The sequence below is a fragment of the Mauremys mutica genome, chromosome 8, assembly GCF_020497125.1.
Source record: "Mauremys mutica isolate MM-2020 ecotype Southern chromosome 8, ASM2049712v1, whole genome shotgun sequence".
NCBI classification, from domain to species: domain Eukaryota; kingdom Metazoa; phylum Chordata; order Testudines; family Geoemydidae; genus Mauremys; species Mauremys mutica.
In genome coordinates this window covers 73,501,281-73,515,742 of record NC_059079.1, presented here as the reverse complement: position 1 = coordinate 73,515,742, position 14,462 = coordinate 73,501,281, and the positions used below count along the sequence as shown (strand labels likewise).

The 14,462-nt window shown below is 43.3% G+C and overlaps 1 protein-coding gene and 1 pseudogene across 5 annotated transcripts in view; both read left to right on the top strand.

The window, feature by feature from the left end:
- LOC123376145 (protocadherin beta-16-like) overlaps positions 1-14,462 on the top strand; it is a 51,897-nt gene that overhangs the window by 23,846 nt on the left and 13,589 nt on the right. The window contains exon 1 of one of the 5 annotated variants that reach the window (XM_045027931.1): positions 6,510-9,107. The exons of the other annotated variants lie outside the window; for them this stretch is intronic. Coding sequence (XP_044883866.1) covers positions 6,633-9,107 — 2,475 coding nt within the window. The 5' untranslated portion in view covers positions 6,510-6,632. Of the gene's footprint in view, positions 1-6,509; positions 9,108-14,462 lie in introns of those variants that run through there. 5 annotated transcript variants of the gene reach the window in all.
- The window catches only part of LOC123376146, a 63,935-nt pseudogene that overhangs the window by 42,843 nt on the left and 6,630 nt on the right, over positions 1-14,462 (top strand).

The window sequence follows — 14,462 nt, the reverse complement described above, 5'->3', positions numbered from 1 at the left end:
TACAACCCCCACCTCGGAATCCACGGACAGGGGTGGGGTAGTTGTGGCGCACCCCCTAAAATTGCATGCAGCTCAGCGTAGAAGCGGCATGTTTTTGGACCTTCACCGGACCTTCCGTTTGCTTCTTTGGTTTTCTGGTAGGCTTGTCTGAGCTCCTTAACTTTCACTCTGCACTGCAATGAGTCCCTGCTGTGGCCTTTATCCATCATAGACTTTGAAATTCTTTCAAATACTTTTTCATTTCATCTTTTGGAATGCAGTTCTGTTAGCACTGAATCCTCTCCCCATATAGCGATCAGATCCAGTACCTCCCATGCAGTCCATGCTGGAGCTCTTTTTCGATTCTCAGGAGACTGCATTGTTACCTGTGCGTGGTCACCTGTGCTGATGAGCTCTCCACGCTGGGGAAGCAGGAAATGAATTTCAAAAGTTCGCGGGGCTTTTCCTGTGTATCTGGCCAGTGCATCAGAGTTCAGAATGCTGTCCAGAGCGGTCACAGTGGTGCACTGTGGGATACTGCCCGGAGGCCAATACCGTCAATTCGCGGCCACACTAACCCTATTCCGATATGTTAATCCCGATATTAGCGCTACTCCTCTCGTCGGGGAGGAGTACAGAAACCGATTTAAACAGCCATTTAAATCGATATAAAGGGCCTCTTAGTGTGGACAGGTGTGGCGTTAAATCAGTTTTACGCTCCTTAAACCGGTTTAAACGCGTAGTGTAGACCAGGTCTGCGTTATAGGTGAAACCGCATTATATCGAACTTGCTTTGATCCACCTGAGTGTACAGCCTTGCCCCCGCACCCCCAGCACCGCTTTACTGCGTTATATACAAATTTGTGTTATACCTGGTCCCGTTATATCGAGGTAGAGGTGTACTTAGTTATCTCTTTGGCTTCAATTCTGTTGTTTTACTTGTTTCTGTTGTGGCCTGTAATGCCATAAAATACATAAGACAAGAGAATCAAGAGAAATACACTGACCTGCTTCTTCCAATTGCCACGGGAGACACATTTTTTTCGAATGATTGTGTAGAAGCCAGGACTGGATCCCATCCCGGCACTTACCTGTATTATGTTTGCTTAACAAGTTGGTCCATCACCAGCAAGGGAACCATAGGACTTAGAGATTTCCAGGATATCGCTAACCTCCTGGACGAAAGAGAAGCGATAGGACAGGGGATCGACTTGTAGTAACTTCTTTACTGAGTTAGCTGTGAACAATAAAAGTATTGGGTGTGAGAGAAGAAACTGTGGTTTGGAAGGATCACAATTCAATTGACTATTATATAATTTTGCAACTCTCTATCTCCTCCAATCGGTAATAATCTACCTTAATATTCCACAGTGTTTACTGTGAAATGTTATAACCACAATTTGTAGTTAATAGAGAAATATTGGCTGTGCAGTTAATAACTGCACATAGTAAGTTTAAAATGTAAACATGGGATGTCTTATTTTAGCTGCACCACAAGGTGGCGATATTAGCAAAGACGGTGCTAAAAATGCATCTTTTTGGACTCCGTCGGCACTCACTGGAAACTGCACTCAGACATCGGAATCCAGCACCTCCCCCGTGAAGAACATAAGAACATAAGAACGGCCGTTCCGGGTCAGACCAAAGGTCCATCTAGCCCAGTATCTGTCTACCGACAGTGGCCAATTCCACGTGTCCCAAAGGGAGTGAACCTAACAGGCAATGATCAAGTGATCTCTCTCCTGCCATCCATCTCCATCCTCTGATGAACAGAGGCTAGGGACACCATTCTTACCCATCCTAGCTAATAGCCATTTATGGACTTAGCCACCATGAATTTATCCAGTCCCCTTTTAAACATTGTTATAGTCCTAGCCTTCACAACATCCTCAGGTAAGGAGTTCCACAAGTTGACTGTGCACTGTGTGAAGAAGAACTTGCTTGTATTTGTTTTAAACCTGTTGCCTATTAATTTCATTTGGTGACCCCTAGTTCTTGTATTATGGGAATAAGTAAATAACTTTTCCTTATCCACTTTCTCAACATCACTCATGATTTTATATACCTCTATCATATCCCCCCTTAGTCTTCTCTTTTCCAAGCTGAAGAGTCCTAGCCTCTTTAATCTTTCCTCGTATGGGACCCACTCTAAACCTCTAATCATTTTAGTTCCCCTTTTCTGAACATTTTCTAGTGCTAGAATATCTTTTTTGAGGTGAGGAGACCACATCTGTACACAGTATTCGAGATGTGGGCGTACCATGGATTTATATAAGGGCAATAATATATTCTCAGTCTTATTTTCTATCCCCTTTTTAATGATTCCTAACATCCTGTTTGCTTTTTTGACCGCCTCTGCACACTGCATGGACATCTTCAGAGAACTATCCACGATGACTCCAAGATCTTTTTCCTGACTCGTTGTAGCTAAATTAGCCCCCATCATGTTGTATGTATAGTTGGGGTTATTTTTTCCAATGTGCATTACTTTACATTTATACACATTAAATTTCATTTGCCATTTTGTTGCCCAATCACTTAGTTTTGTGAGATCTTTTTGAAGTTCTTCACAATCTGCTTTGGTCTTAACTATCTTGAGCAGTTTAGTATCATCTGCAAACTTTGCCACCTCACTGTTTACCCCTTTCTCCAGATCATTTATTAATAAATTGAATAGGATTGGTCTTAGGACTGACCCTTGGGGAACACCACTAGTTACCCCCCTCCATTCTGAGAATTTACCATTAATTCCTACCCTTTGTTCCCTGTCTTTTAACCAGTTCTCAATCCATGAAAGGACCTTCCCTTTTATCCCATGACAGCTTAATTTACGTAAGAGCCTTTGGTGAGGGACCTTGTCAAAGGCTTTCTGGAAATCTAAGTACACTATGTCCACCAGATCCCCCTTGTCCACCAGATCCCCCTTGTCCACATGTTTGTTGACCCCTTCAAAGAACTCTAATAGATTAGTAAGACACGATTTCCCTTTACAGAAACCATGTTGACTATTGCTCAACAGTTTATGTTTTTCTATGTGTCTGACAATTTTATTCTTAACTATTGTTTTGACTAATTTGCCTGGTACTGATGTTAGACTTACCAGTCTGTAATTGCCGGGATCACCTCTAGAGACCTTTTTAAATATTGGCGTTACATTAGCTAACTTCCAGTCATTGGGTACCGATGCCGATTTAAAGGACAGGTTACAAACCTTAGTTAATAGTTCCGCAACTTCACATTTGAGTTCTTTCAGAACTCTTGGGTGAATGCCATCTGGTCCCGGTGACTTGTTAAAATGTTGAGTTTATCAATTAATTCCAAAACCTCCTCTAGTGACACTTCAATTTGTGACAGTTCCTCAGATTTGTCACCTACAAAAGCCAGCTCAGGTTTGGGAATCTCCCTAATCTCCCCATTTAATGACATGGCTCGCAGAGCAAGGAAGGTAAATTGGTGGCTCTAGATTGAGATTCTGGTCAGAATTCTTGTCTTTCTTACCAACTGCTGAAGGCTGCTGATGCAGATTTATTCACTGTCGTACTCCAAAATGCGGAAGAGAAACCACAATCCCATTTACAGAGCGTGACTCCTTTACACAAAAGCTAAATATTATTAAAAACAATGGACACCTCCCCAATCCGCTGCTGCAATGCTAATTATACTGCTAGTGGAGGATTTTCAGATGCACAAATGCAATCCAGGGTACGTCTACACTACGGGACTATTCCGAATTTGCATAAACCGGTTTTGTAAAACAGATTGTATAAAATCGAGTGCGCGCGGCCACACTAAACACATTAAATCAGTGGTGTGCGTCCACGGTCCGAGGCTAGCATCGACTTCTGGAGCATTGCACTGTGGGTAGCTATTCCGTAGCTATCCCATAGTTCCCGCAGCCTCCCCCGCCCCTTGGCATTTCCGGGTTGAGATCCCAGTGCCTGATGGGGCAAAAATCATTGTCGCGGGTGGTTCTGGGTAGATGTCGTCAGTCACTCCTTCCTCTGGGAAAGCAACGGCAGACAAGCATTTCGCGGCTTTTTTCCCTGGATTGCCCTGGCAGATGCCATAGCATGGCAATCATGGAGCCTGTTTTGCCTTTTGTGACTGTCACCGTATGTGTACTAGATGCCGCAGACAGAGGCGATTCAGCAGCGCTACACAGCAGCATGCTTTTTCTTTTGCATGACAGCAGAGATGGTTACCAGCCATACCGTACCATCTACCAATCCATAAATTGGTAAAAAGATGATCATGGTTACCAGTCCTTTTGCACTGCACCATCTGTTGCTGTCATAAGTGTCCCTGGCTGCTCTTAGCCAGGGGCGCAAAAGCCAAAATTGGGAATGACTCCCTGAGTCAATCCCTCCTTTTTGGTATCTAAAAATAGAATCAGTCCTGTCTAGAATTTGGGCAGGTGTACTAGAGAACCACTGTATCATAGAACCAGAGAGCACAGCTGCTCTGTGTCAGATCCAGCAGAAATTATGAGCTGTATGCTATTCACAGGGGGTGCTCCTGCAACAACCCCACCTGTTGATTCCATTCTTCCCCCAGCCCCTAAAGAATGCAGGAATAAGACACAGTGACTTGTTAGTGAGAAATGAGTGGAAGGCAGCCTCCAGCTGCTATGATAGTCCAGACAGGACATTAAGAAGTGTGGAGGAGAGGAGCCCAGCATCGTGCTGCTAGTCCAGGGGCAATTTAACCTTTTCTTTACACATGAAGGGTGGGGGCTGATGGAGCTCATCCCCCTGTTGCTATGATGAGGACGGTTACCAGCCATACTGCACCATCTACCAGGAAAAATTAGGGCCAGGCGCCCTTGATAGACCTAACGGATGCTAGTCGGCATGGTTACCAGTCCTTTTGCACTGCTCCATGTGCCAATAGGCTGATGATGATGATGGGTATCAGTCTTACTGCACCATCAGCCACCCATGGCGGGGGGGGGGGGTAGCAAGGATGTTGGTGTTGAGTGCTGCAGCATCGCATCTATCTGCAGCATTCAGTAAAGATGGGGTGACATGTAAAAGAGTCAAGAGAGGATTGTTTTCCCTTTCACTTCTGGGGGTGGGTGGGGGGGTGCGTAAATTGCCGAGCTATGCCCTGACCCACCGTGGACACTGTTTTTGATCCTAGAAGCATTTGGAGCTCAGCCAAGAATGCAAATGCTTTTCGGATACTTCAGGAACTGTGGGATAGCTTGAGTCCTCCAGTCCATGAGCGTCCATTTGATTCTTTGGCTTTCCGTTACGCTTGTCACGCAGCAGTGCGCTGAGTCCCTGCTATGGAGTCTGTCTGGAGATTTTTTAAAAATGATTTTGAATTTCGTCTTCTGTAACGGAGCGCTGATAGAACAGATTTGCCTGCCCTTACTGCGATCACATCCGCATGGTCCATGCTGGAGCTCTTTTTTTATTTTGATTTCGGACTGCATCGCCACCCGTGCTGATCGGAGCTCCACGCTGGGCAAACAGGAAATATTCAAAAGTTTGTGGGGCTTTTCCTGTCTACCTGGCCACTGCATCCGAGTTCAGATTGCTGTCCAGAGCGGTCAGTGGTCCACTGTGGGATACCGCCCGGAGGCCAATACTGTCAATTTGCGGCCACACTAACCCTAATCCGATATGGTAATACCGATACTAGCGCTACTCCTCTCGTTAGGGAGGAGTACAGAAACTGGTTTAAAGAGCCCTTTATATCGATATAAAGGGCCTCTCAGTGTGGACGGGTGTGGCGTTAAATCGGTTTTACGCTCCTAAAACCGGTTTAAACGCCTAGTGTAGACCAGGCTCCAGTGACATAACTACGCAAGAGGAATGTGATGGGATATTAAATATATATATTACTTCTCTATGACTTCAATTTAATTTGTTTCTTGTTTCTGTTATGGCCTGTATTGTCATAAAATATATAAGATACAAAAATCAGGAGAAAGATACATTTGCTTCTTCCACTTGCTATGGGAGACTCATTTTCTCGAATAATTGTGTAGCTGCAAGGACGAGATCCCTTCCCCACAATTACCTATATGATGCGTGTTTAACCACTGGTTCGATCCTAGATTTACTCTAGGACACCGTAATAGAAAAAGGGATTCCCAAAATATTGTAACTTTGTAGACGAAAGAGAAGCGATGCAAAGTGTGATAGAATTGCAGTAACTTGTTTACTTAGTTAGCTGTGAAGAATAAAAGTATTGGCATGTGAGAAAAGAAACTTTGGTGTGCAAGGATCACAATTCAATTGACTATTATATTATTTTGCAACTCTCTATCTCCTCTAATCGGTAATATTCTGACTTAATATTTCACAGTTTTCACTGTGAAATGTTATAACCGCAATTTGTAGTTAATAGAGAAATATTGGCTGTGCAGTTAATAACTGCACATAGTAAGTTTAAAATGTAAACATGGGATGTCTTATTTTAGCTGCACCACAAGGTGGCGATATTAGCAAAGACGGTGCTAAAAATGCATCTTTTTGGACTCCGTCGGCACTCACTGGAAACTGCACTCAGACATCGGAATCCAGACTGCAACGGGTCTGCGCCGGGAACGGGTGACAGACGATTACAGGGAAAGGGTGGCTGAATAATTACAAATAAAGTCAATATTGGCGGAGAAATCGTTTTCTCTCTAGCACAACATATGAATGGCTGCAGCAGCTTTGCGGAGAGGCCTGTGTTTCAAATCTGACCCGGGAATGGCTGGCGGAATGGAGAATCGCTCCTGGAAAAGGCAAGTTTTGTCTTTCTTTCTGTGTCTGTGTGTGTCCCTGGGGGCGTGTGAGACGATCCGCTATTCTGTGCCCGAAGAGAAGAAAAGCGGGTCCCTAGTTGCTAATATTGCAAAGGATTTGAAACTGGATGCAGGGAAATTGTCTGGTCGCAGTGCCCGGCTGATTTCTAAAAGCAGCAAGCAATATTTTGAGCTGAACACACGCTCCGGGGATGTGATAATAAAGGAGAAAATAGACCGTGAGGATCTGTGCAGACAGAAAGATCCGTGTTTTCTGCAATTCGAAATTGTGTTGGAAAATCCACTGCAGCTGTACCGAATAGAGGTGCAGATAGATGATGTGAATGACAATAACCCTAAATTCTCTAAAAATGAATTCGTTTTTAAAATACCTGAACTGCTCCCCGTAAATAGCCGCTTCCCATTGGAAAGAGCCCAAGATCCAGACATAGGAACAAACGGCATCCAGAGTTACGCTATCAGCTCCAATGAGCACTTCAGCCTGGATGTGCTTTCCCGGGGGGACGGCAGTAAATACGCGGAGCTGGTATTAGAGAAACAATTAGATCGGGAGGAACAGGCGCAGTTGATGCTGATTCTCACAGCCGCCGATGGGGGCCTGCCACAGAGAACCGGCACAGCCCGAATACGCGTTAATGTGCTGGACAGCAACGATAACTTCCCGCAGTTTAGTCAGTCGGTGTACAAGGTGCAGTTAATGGAAAATAGTCCTAAAGGTACTTTGGTCACTAAGGTTGAAGCCAGTGATTTGGATCAAGGTTCAAATGCAGAAATCACCTATTCATTCGGGCAGGTCCCTGACAGAGTCCTCACGTTAATTCAGCTAAATCCGTTCACTGGCGAAATCACTGTTTTGGGGATAATTGATTTCGAAGACGCAGCATTGTATGAAATAGAAATTCAGGCCACGGATGGCGGGGGGTTTACTTCGCACTGCAAAGTCCTGGTGGAAATCAAGGACATGAATGACAACGCTCCGGAAGTGACGCTGACATCCCTCACCAGCACCATACCCGAGGACTCGTCCCCTGAGACAGTGGTGGCCCTGTTCAGTGTGAGAGACCGAGACTCCGGGGACAATGGCAGAACGCTCTGCTCCATTCAGGACAATGTCCCATTTGCTTTAAAATCGACTCTGAAGAATTATTACGAGCTTGTTACACAAAAGCCCCTGGACCGAGAGAAAGTGCCTGAGTATAACATAACCATCACAGCCACAGACCGGGGCACTCCGAGGCTCACCTCAGTGAGGGTCATCCGAGTTCAGCTCTCGGATATTAATGACAACCCCCCTGTATTTAATGAAAGTTCATACATCATGTACCTGAAGGAGAACAACCCCCGGGGCCTGTTGATTGGAACTGTCCGTGCTGCTGACCTAGACACAGAGCAGAATGCCAAAGTGACGTATTCGGCATTGCCTGGCAACATCGGTGACCTCCCCTTCTCCTCCTCCATCTCCATAAACTCCGAGAACGGGAACGTGTACGCGCTGCAGTCTCTGGATTATGAGCAAACGAGGGATTTCCAGGTTACAGTGAGAGCTGCAGATGGCGGGTCCCCGCCACTGAGCTCTGAAGTCATTGTCCGAGTTGTGATAATTGACGAAAATGACAACGCCCCCTTCATTTTATACCCTCTGCAGAACAGCAGCGCCCTCGCTAATGACCTGCTTCCCAGATCGGCGGAGGCGGGTTACCTGGTGACGAAGGTGGTGGCTGTGGATGGAGATTCCGGTCAGAATTCTTGGCTTTCCTACCAGCTGCTCAAGGCCACAGACCCAAGTCTCTTCACTGTGGGACTCCAAACCGGGGAAGTAAAAACCAGCAGGCCTATAACGAGCCCGGACTCTGTGAAACAGAAACTTATCGTCCTGGTTAGAGACAACGGAGAGCCGCCCAGATCCACCACCTCGACGCTTAATGTGCTTCTGGTGGATGGGTTTTCAGACGCCTACATGCAGTTACTGGATGTACCACAAGAGGAGGAGCAGCAGGACACGTTAACCCTGTATCTAGTCATTTCCTTGTCTTTCATTTCATTCCTTTTTCTGGTTTCTGTGGTAACAATTGTCACCACCCGGCTGTACAAGACAAGGCAGTGCCGAGAGCAGTATGTTCCATCGTCCAGGAACTTTTATAGTGACCGCAACTTCTCCACAAATCCTGCGGAGACGAGCGGCACTGGGACTCTGCCTCGATCTTATTGTTATGAAGTTTGCTTGACAACTGGGTCTGGTACCAGCGAATTTAAATTTCTGAGGCCGCTGGTACCTTCTCTACCCGCTGACCCCAGCGTTGCAGGAGGGTCCATTTTTGACTCTCAGATTAACTCTCAGCTAAAGGAAGAGAAAGAATCGGTGAGAGAGGTGAGTGCTTATTTCACCCCATTTGCATCAATACCTTGCTTGAATATGTGTGTTTTTACTGCTATGAAAATTACTTATATTATTTCCATAATTGTCTAGAGATGTTTTTTCTTAGGGAGCCTTTTCTGTATTTGATTCATTTTTTTCCACTTGTATGATGTTCAGGCTAAGATATTTGTACTTAATTCCTTTTTATATGTTATGTTCTTTTTGTCGCTAAAAGGCCATTCATCAAAACGTGATATTGGTCTCTGTGCAGACTCTCTGAGCTCTGCAAAGAAAGACTGAAGGTTGTCAAAGGAAAATTTAAAAAGTAATTGTTTTTGTATTTATCAAGAACTCAATAGTAGCAGAATTATGTGACCTAGGTAGTGTGTTCTGCAGGGGGCTCTATGGAATCTGAAATTTTACAGAGAATCTGAACTTGCCCTTGTTTCTTCAGTAGTATTTTCGGAGGTTATCTATATGAGGTGCGAGTTGTAGGGTTACTGCATGAAGGTGAAATGACAGAGATTAGGGAAATTTTAAAGTAAAATAGAAGTATCTAAGGGAGGGATTTCCCAACTCCTCCCCCGAATTTCCCCATCATCCCCCTCCACATTGGTAATTATTTACATGTGGTGTTGCCAATTTAATCCTTGGTTGGAAATTTGAATAGAATGAATACACACTTTAAAGCAGATAAAGCAGATACTAAAATACTTGTACATGAAAAAGCATAAAAGGTTTGAAAAGTATGAAGAAAGACCAACTTCCTCACACAGCTATTGTTTTTTATGACAGATTTGGTACCTTTGTTTAATTGGTGTTGACCAACCTAATAATTTGAAATTATAATTTGTAAGTAAGGTCTGAATGAGTTCTCCTCTGACAGCTAGTGATGAACTGGGCTGTGGAGAGGGGAAGGCATCAGGGCCAGACTGTATTTATATGAACACATCTATTCTGCCTCGGTGTCCAGCAGACAAGCTGTGTTGCCAGAGTGATCAGATTTGGCTGGTGTTGCGTTAGAAATCACTTTTAATGAATGTGGGGCTAATGAAATGCTATCTTTATTGTATTAGTAAAGGGCAGCACAAGTGTATTTGACCTGTCCTGAGGAGGGTGACCTAAGTGCTTAATTTGTGCCAGGGCTGAGCACTGGGACCTATGGACTTGACACAGCAGTTATGAAAGTAAAAAACTTGCTTGATCCCTCACACATCTTTCATTACACATTAAGCACTGGTCACACTTTCAACTGAACTGCACTTGCTAAGCAGAGAGAATGGATGCCAGATATCAGTGGAGAGAGAAAGAGAGGGGACAGGTGTTTTGTTTGGTGGTGTGGGCTCTGCCTAACAGTCACAGCACTATTTGACCTGCCCCTTCCCCCGTTTAGAGATAGAGCTTTTTAGGCTACATGGAGAGTTTTGTGTGTGTGTGTGTGTGTGTGTGTGTGTGTGTGTGTGTGTGTGTGTGTGTGTGTGTGTGTGTGTGTGTGTGTGTGTGTGTGTGTTTTAAGTGACCACTAGAGCTGAAATCACTGATTATCAGGTCTAAGTGCTCAAACCACATTAAAAACAGAAAATTAATGGAGCTGTGCAAAATTACAAGAAACCAGGAAGGATGTAGATATGTAAGGCTTCACAATAGGCTTGAGGAGCCAACTTTAATTTGTATGATTTTAAAACAAGAGTAAAATCTAATTAAATGGTTGTGAAATATGTTTCAGTTTTTATTGTTGGTCTATACAGAATACCTTTGCCCTCCTGGAAGGCCTTAACCCCCCCCTGTAAATTTGATTTCCCCTTCCCACCCTTCAGTTCCTGGGGAAAACACCAATCTAAGGAAAATGTAAACTTCACCTTATTGTCCATCAGACCCTTGCAATATGAGCAGCTAGCAGTGGCTGCGCTTTTGATGAGGGGGGTACTTATAGAAGGAAGAAGCAATGTTTACTGCTATTCTATAAAATGAACATCATTTACAGCTTCTGGAGTCTATGAATCCATAGCAATCAATACAGATATGAAAGACCCCTATCATATGCATACATAAGAATGGCCATGCTGCGTCAGACCAAAGGTCCATCAAGCTCAGTATCCTGTCTTCCATCAGTGGCCAATGCCGGTGGTCCAGAGGGAATGAACAGAACAAGTAATCATCCAGTGATCCGTCCCCATCACTCATTCCCAGTTTCTGGCAAACAGAGGTTGGGGACACCATCCATGCTCATCCTAGCCAATAGCCATTGATGGATCTATCCTCCATGAATTTATCTAGTTCTTTCTTTTTTTATGCTGTTCTCGTCTTGGCCTCACAACATCCTATAGCAAAGAGTTCCACAGGTTGACTGTCCGTTGTGTGAAGAATTTGAAGAAATACTTCCTTTTGCTTGTTTTAAACCTGCTGCCTATTAATTTCATTTGGTGCCTGCATTTCTTGTGTTATGAGAAGTAGTAAATAACACTTCCTTATTCGGTTTCTCCACACCAGTCATGATATTATAGAGTATCAGAGGGGTAGCCGTGTTAGTCTGGATCTGTAAAAGCAGCAAAGAATCCTGTGGCACCTTATAGACTAACAGACGTTTTGCAGCATGAGCTTTCGTGGGTGAATACCCACTTTGTCGGATATTATAGACTTCATTCATTCCCCCCCACCCTTTATTAGTCTCTTTTCCAATCTGAAAAGTCCCACTCTTACTATCTCCCATCTGATCTAGTGATATAGTGGCAGCTGATGTCATCAATAGGATTTCTACATGCAGCAAGTAATTGTTCAAGTAATTTGATCAAAATGACAGTGCCCCTTTCCTTTTATGCCTTCTTCATAACAGCTTCTCCCCCATATAATGACATGGTTCACAGAGCAACGAAGGTAAATTGGTGGCTCTAGATTGAGATTCTGGACAGAATTCTTGTCTTTCCTACCAACTGCTGAAGGCCGCTGATGCAGATTTATTCACTGTCGGATTCCAAAATGCGGAAGAGAAACCATGATCCCATTTATGGAGCGTGACTTCTTTAAGCAAAAGCTAAATATTATTAAAGACATTATTAAAGACAATGGACACCTCCCCAATCCGCTACTACTACTACGCAAGAGGAATGTGATGGGATATTAAATATATACAAACTTCTCTATGGCTTCAATTTAATTTTTCTTGTTTCTGTGATGGCCCGTATTGCCATAAAATATATAAGATACAAAAATCAGGAGAAACATACGTTTGCGTCTTCCAATTGCTAATGAAGACCCATTTTGTCGAATAATTGTGTAGCTGTCAGGAGGAGATCACTTCTCCACAATTACCTATATGAAGCGTGCTTAATCACTGGGTCGATCCTAGATTTACTCTAGGAAACCGTAATGATAGATTTAGGGATTCCCAAAATATTGTAACCTTGTAGACAAAAGAGAAGCGATGGGACATGTGACAGACTTGTAGTAACTTGTTTACTTATTTAGCTGTGAAGAATAAAAGTATTGGCATGTGAGAAAAGAAACTGTGGTGTGGAAGGATCACAATTCAATTGACTATTATATTATTTTGCAACTCTCTATCTCCTCTAATCGTTAAAAATCTGCCTTAATATTTCACAGTTTTCACTGTAAAATATTATAAACTGTCACAGATTGAAGTCTCACTAGAGGAGGTTTTGGAATTAATTGATGAACTCAACATTAACAAGTCACTGGGACCAGATGGCATTCACCCAAGAGTTCTGAAAGAACTCAAATGTGAAGTTGCGGAACTATTAACTAAGGTTTGTAACCTGTCCTTTAAATCGGCTTCGGTACCCAGTGACTGGAAGTTAGCTAATGTAATGCCAATATTTAAAAAGGGCTCTAGGGGTGATCCCGGCAATTACAGACCGGTAAGTCTAACGTCGGTACCGGGCAAATTAGTTGAAACAATAGTAAAGAATAAAATTGTCAGACACATAGAAAAACATAAACTGTTGAGCAATAGTCAACATGGTTTCTGTAAAGGGAAATCGTGTCTGACTAATCTATTAGAGTTCTTTGAAGGGGTCAACAAACATGTGGACAAGGGGGATCTGGTGGACATAGTGTACTTAGATTTCCAGAAAGCCTTTGACAAGGTCCCTCACCAAAAGCTCTTACATAAATTAAGCTGTCATGGGATAAAAGGAAAGATCCTTTCATGGATTGAGAACTGGTTAAAGGACAGGGAACAAAGGGTAGGAATTAATGGTAAATTCTCAGAATGGAGAGGAGTAACTAGTGGTGTTCCCCAAGGGTCAGTCCTAGGACCAATCCTATTCAATTTATTCATAAATGATCTGGAGAAAGGGGTAAACAGTGAGGTGGCAAAGTTTGCAGATGATACTAAACTACTCAAGATAGTTAAGACCAAAGCAGATTGTGAAGAACTTCAAAAAGATCTCACAAAACTAAGTGATTGGGCAACAAAATGGCAAATGAAATTTAATGTGTATAAATGTAAAGTAATGCACATTGGAAAAAATAACCCCAACTATACATACAACATGATGGGGGCTAATTTAGCTACAACGAGTCAGGAAAAAGATCTTGGAGTCATCGTGGATAGTTCTCTGAAGATGTCCACGCAGTGTGCAGAGGCGGTCAAAAAAGCAAACAGGATGTTAGGAATCATTAAAAAGGTGATAGAGAATAAGACTGAGAATATATTATTGCCCTTATATAAATCCATGGTACACCCACATCTCGAATACTGTATACAGATGTGGTCTCCTCACCTCAAAAAAGATATTCTAGCACTAGAAAAGGTTCAGAAAAGAGCAACTAAAATGATTAGGGGTTTAGAGAGGGTCCCATATGAGGAAAGATTAAAGAGGCTAGAACTCTTCAGTTTGGAAAAGAGAAGACTAAGGGGGGACATGATAGAGTGATGTTGAGAAAGTGGATAAGGAAAAGTTATTTACTTATTCCCATAATACAAGAACTAGGGGTCACCAAATGAAATTAATAGGCAGCAGGTTTAAAACAAATAAAAGGAAGTTCTTCTTCACGCAGCGCACAGTCAATTTGAGGAACTCCTTACCTGAGGAGGTTGTGAAGGCTAGGACTATAACAATGTTTAAAAGGGGACTGGATAAATTCATGGTGGCTAAGTCCATAAATGGCTATTAGCCAGGATGGGTAAGAATGGTGTCCCTAGCCTCTGTTCGTCAGAGGATGGAGATGGATGGCAGGAGAGAGATCACTTGATCATTGCCTGTTGGGTTCACTCCCTCAGGGGCACCTTGCATTGGCCTCTGTCGGTAGACAGATACTGGGCTGGATGGACCTTTGGTCTGACCCGGTTCGGCCTTTCTTATGTTCTTATGTTATGTTATAACCGCTATTTGTATTTAATAGAGA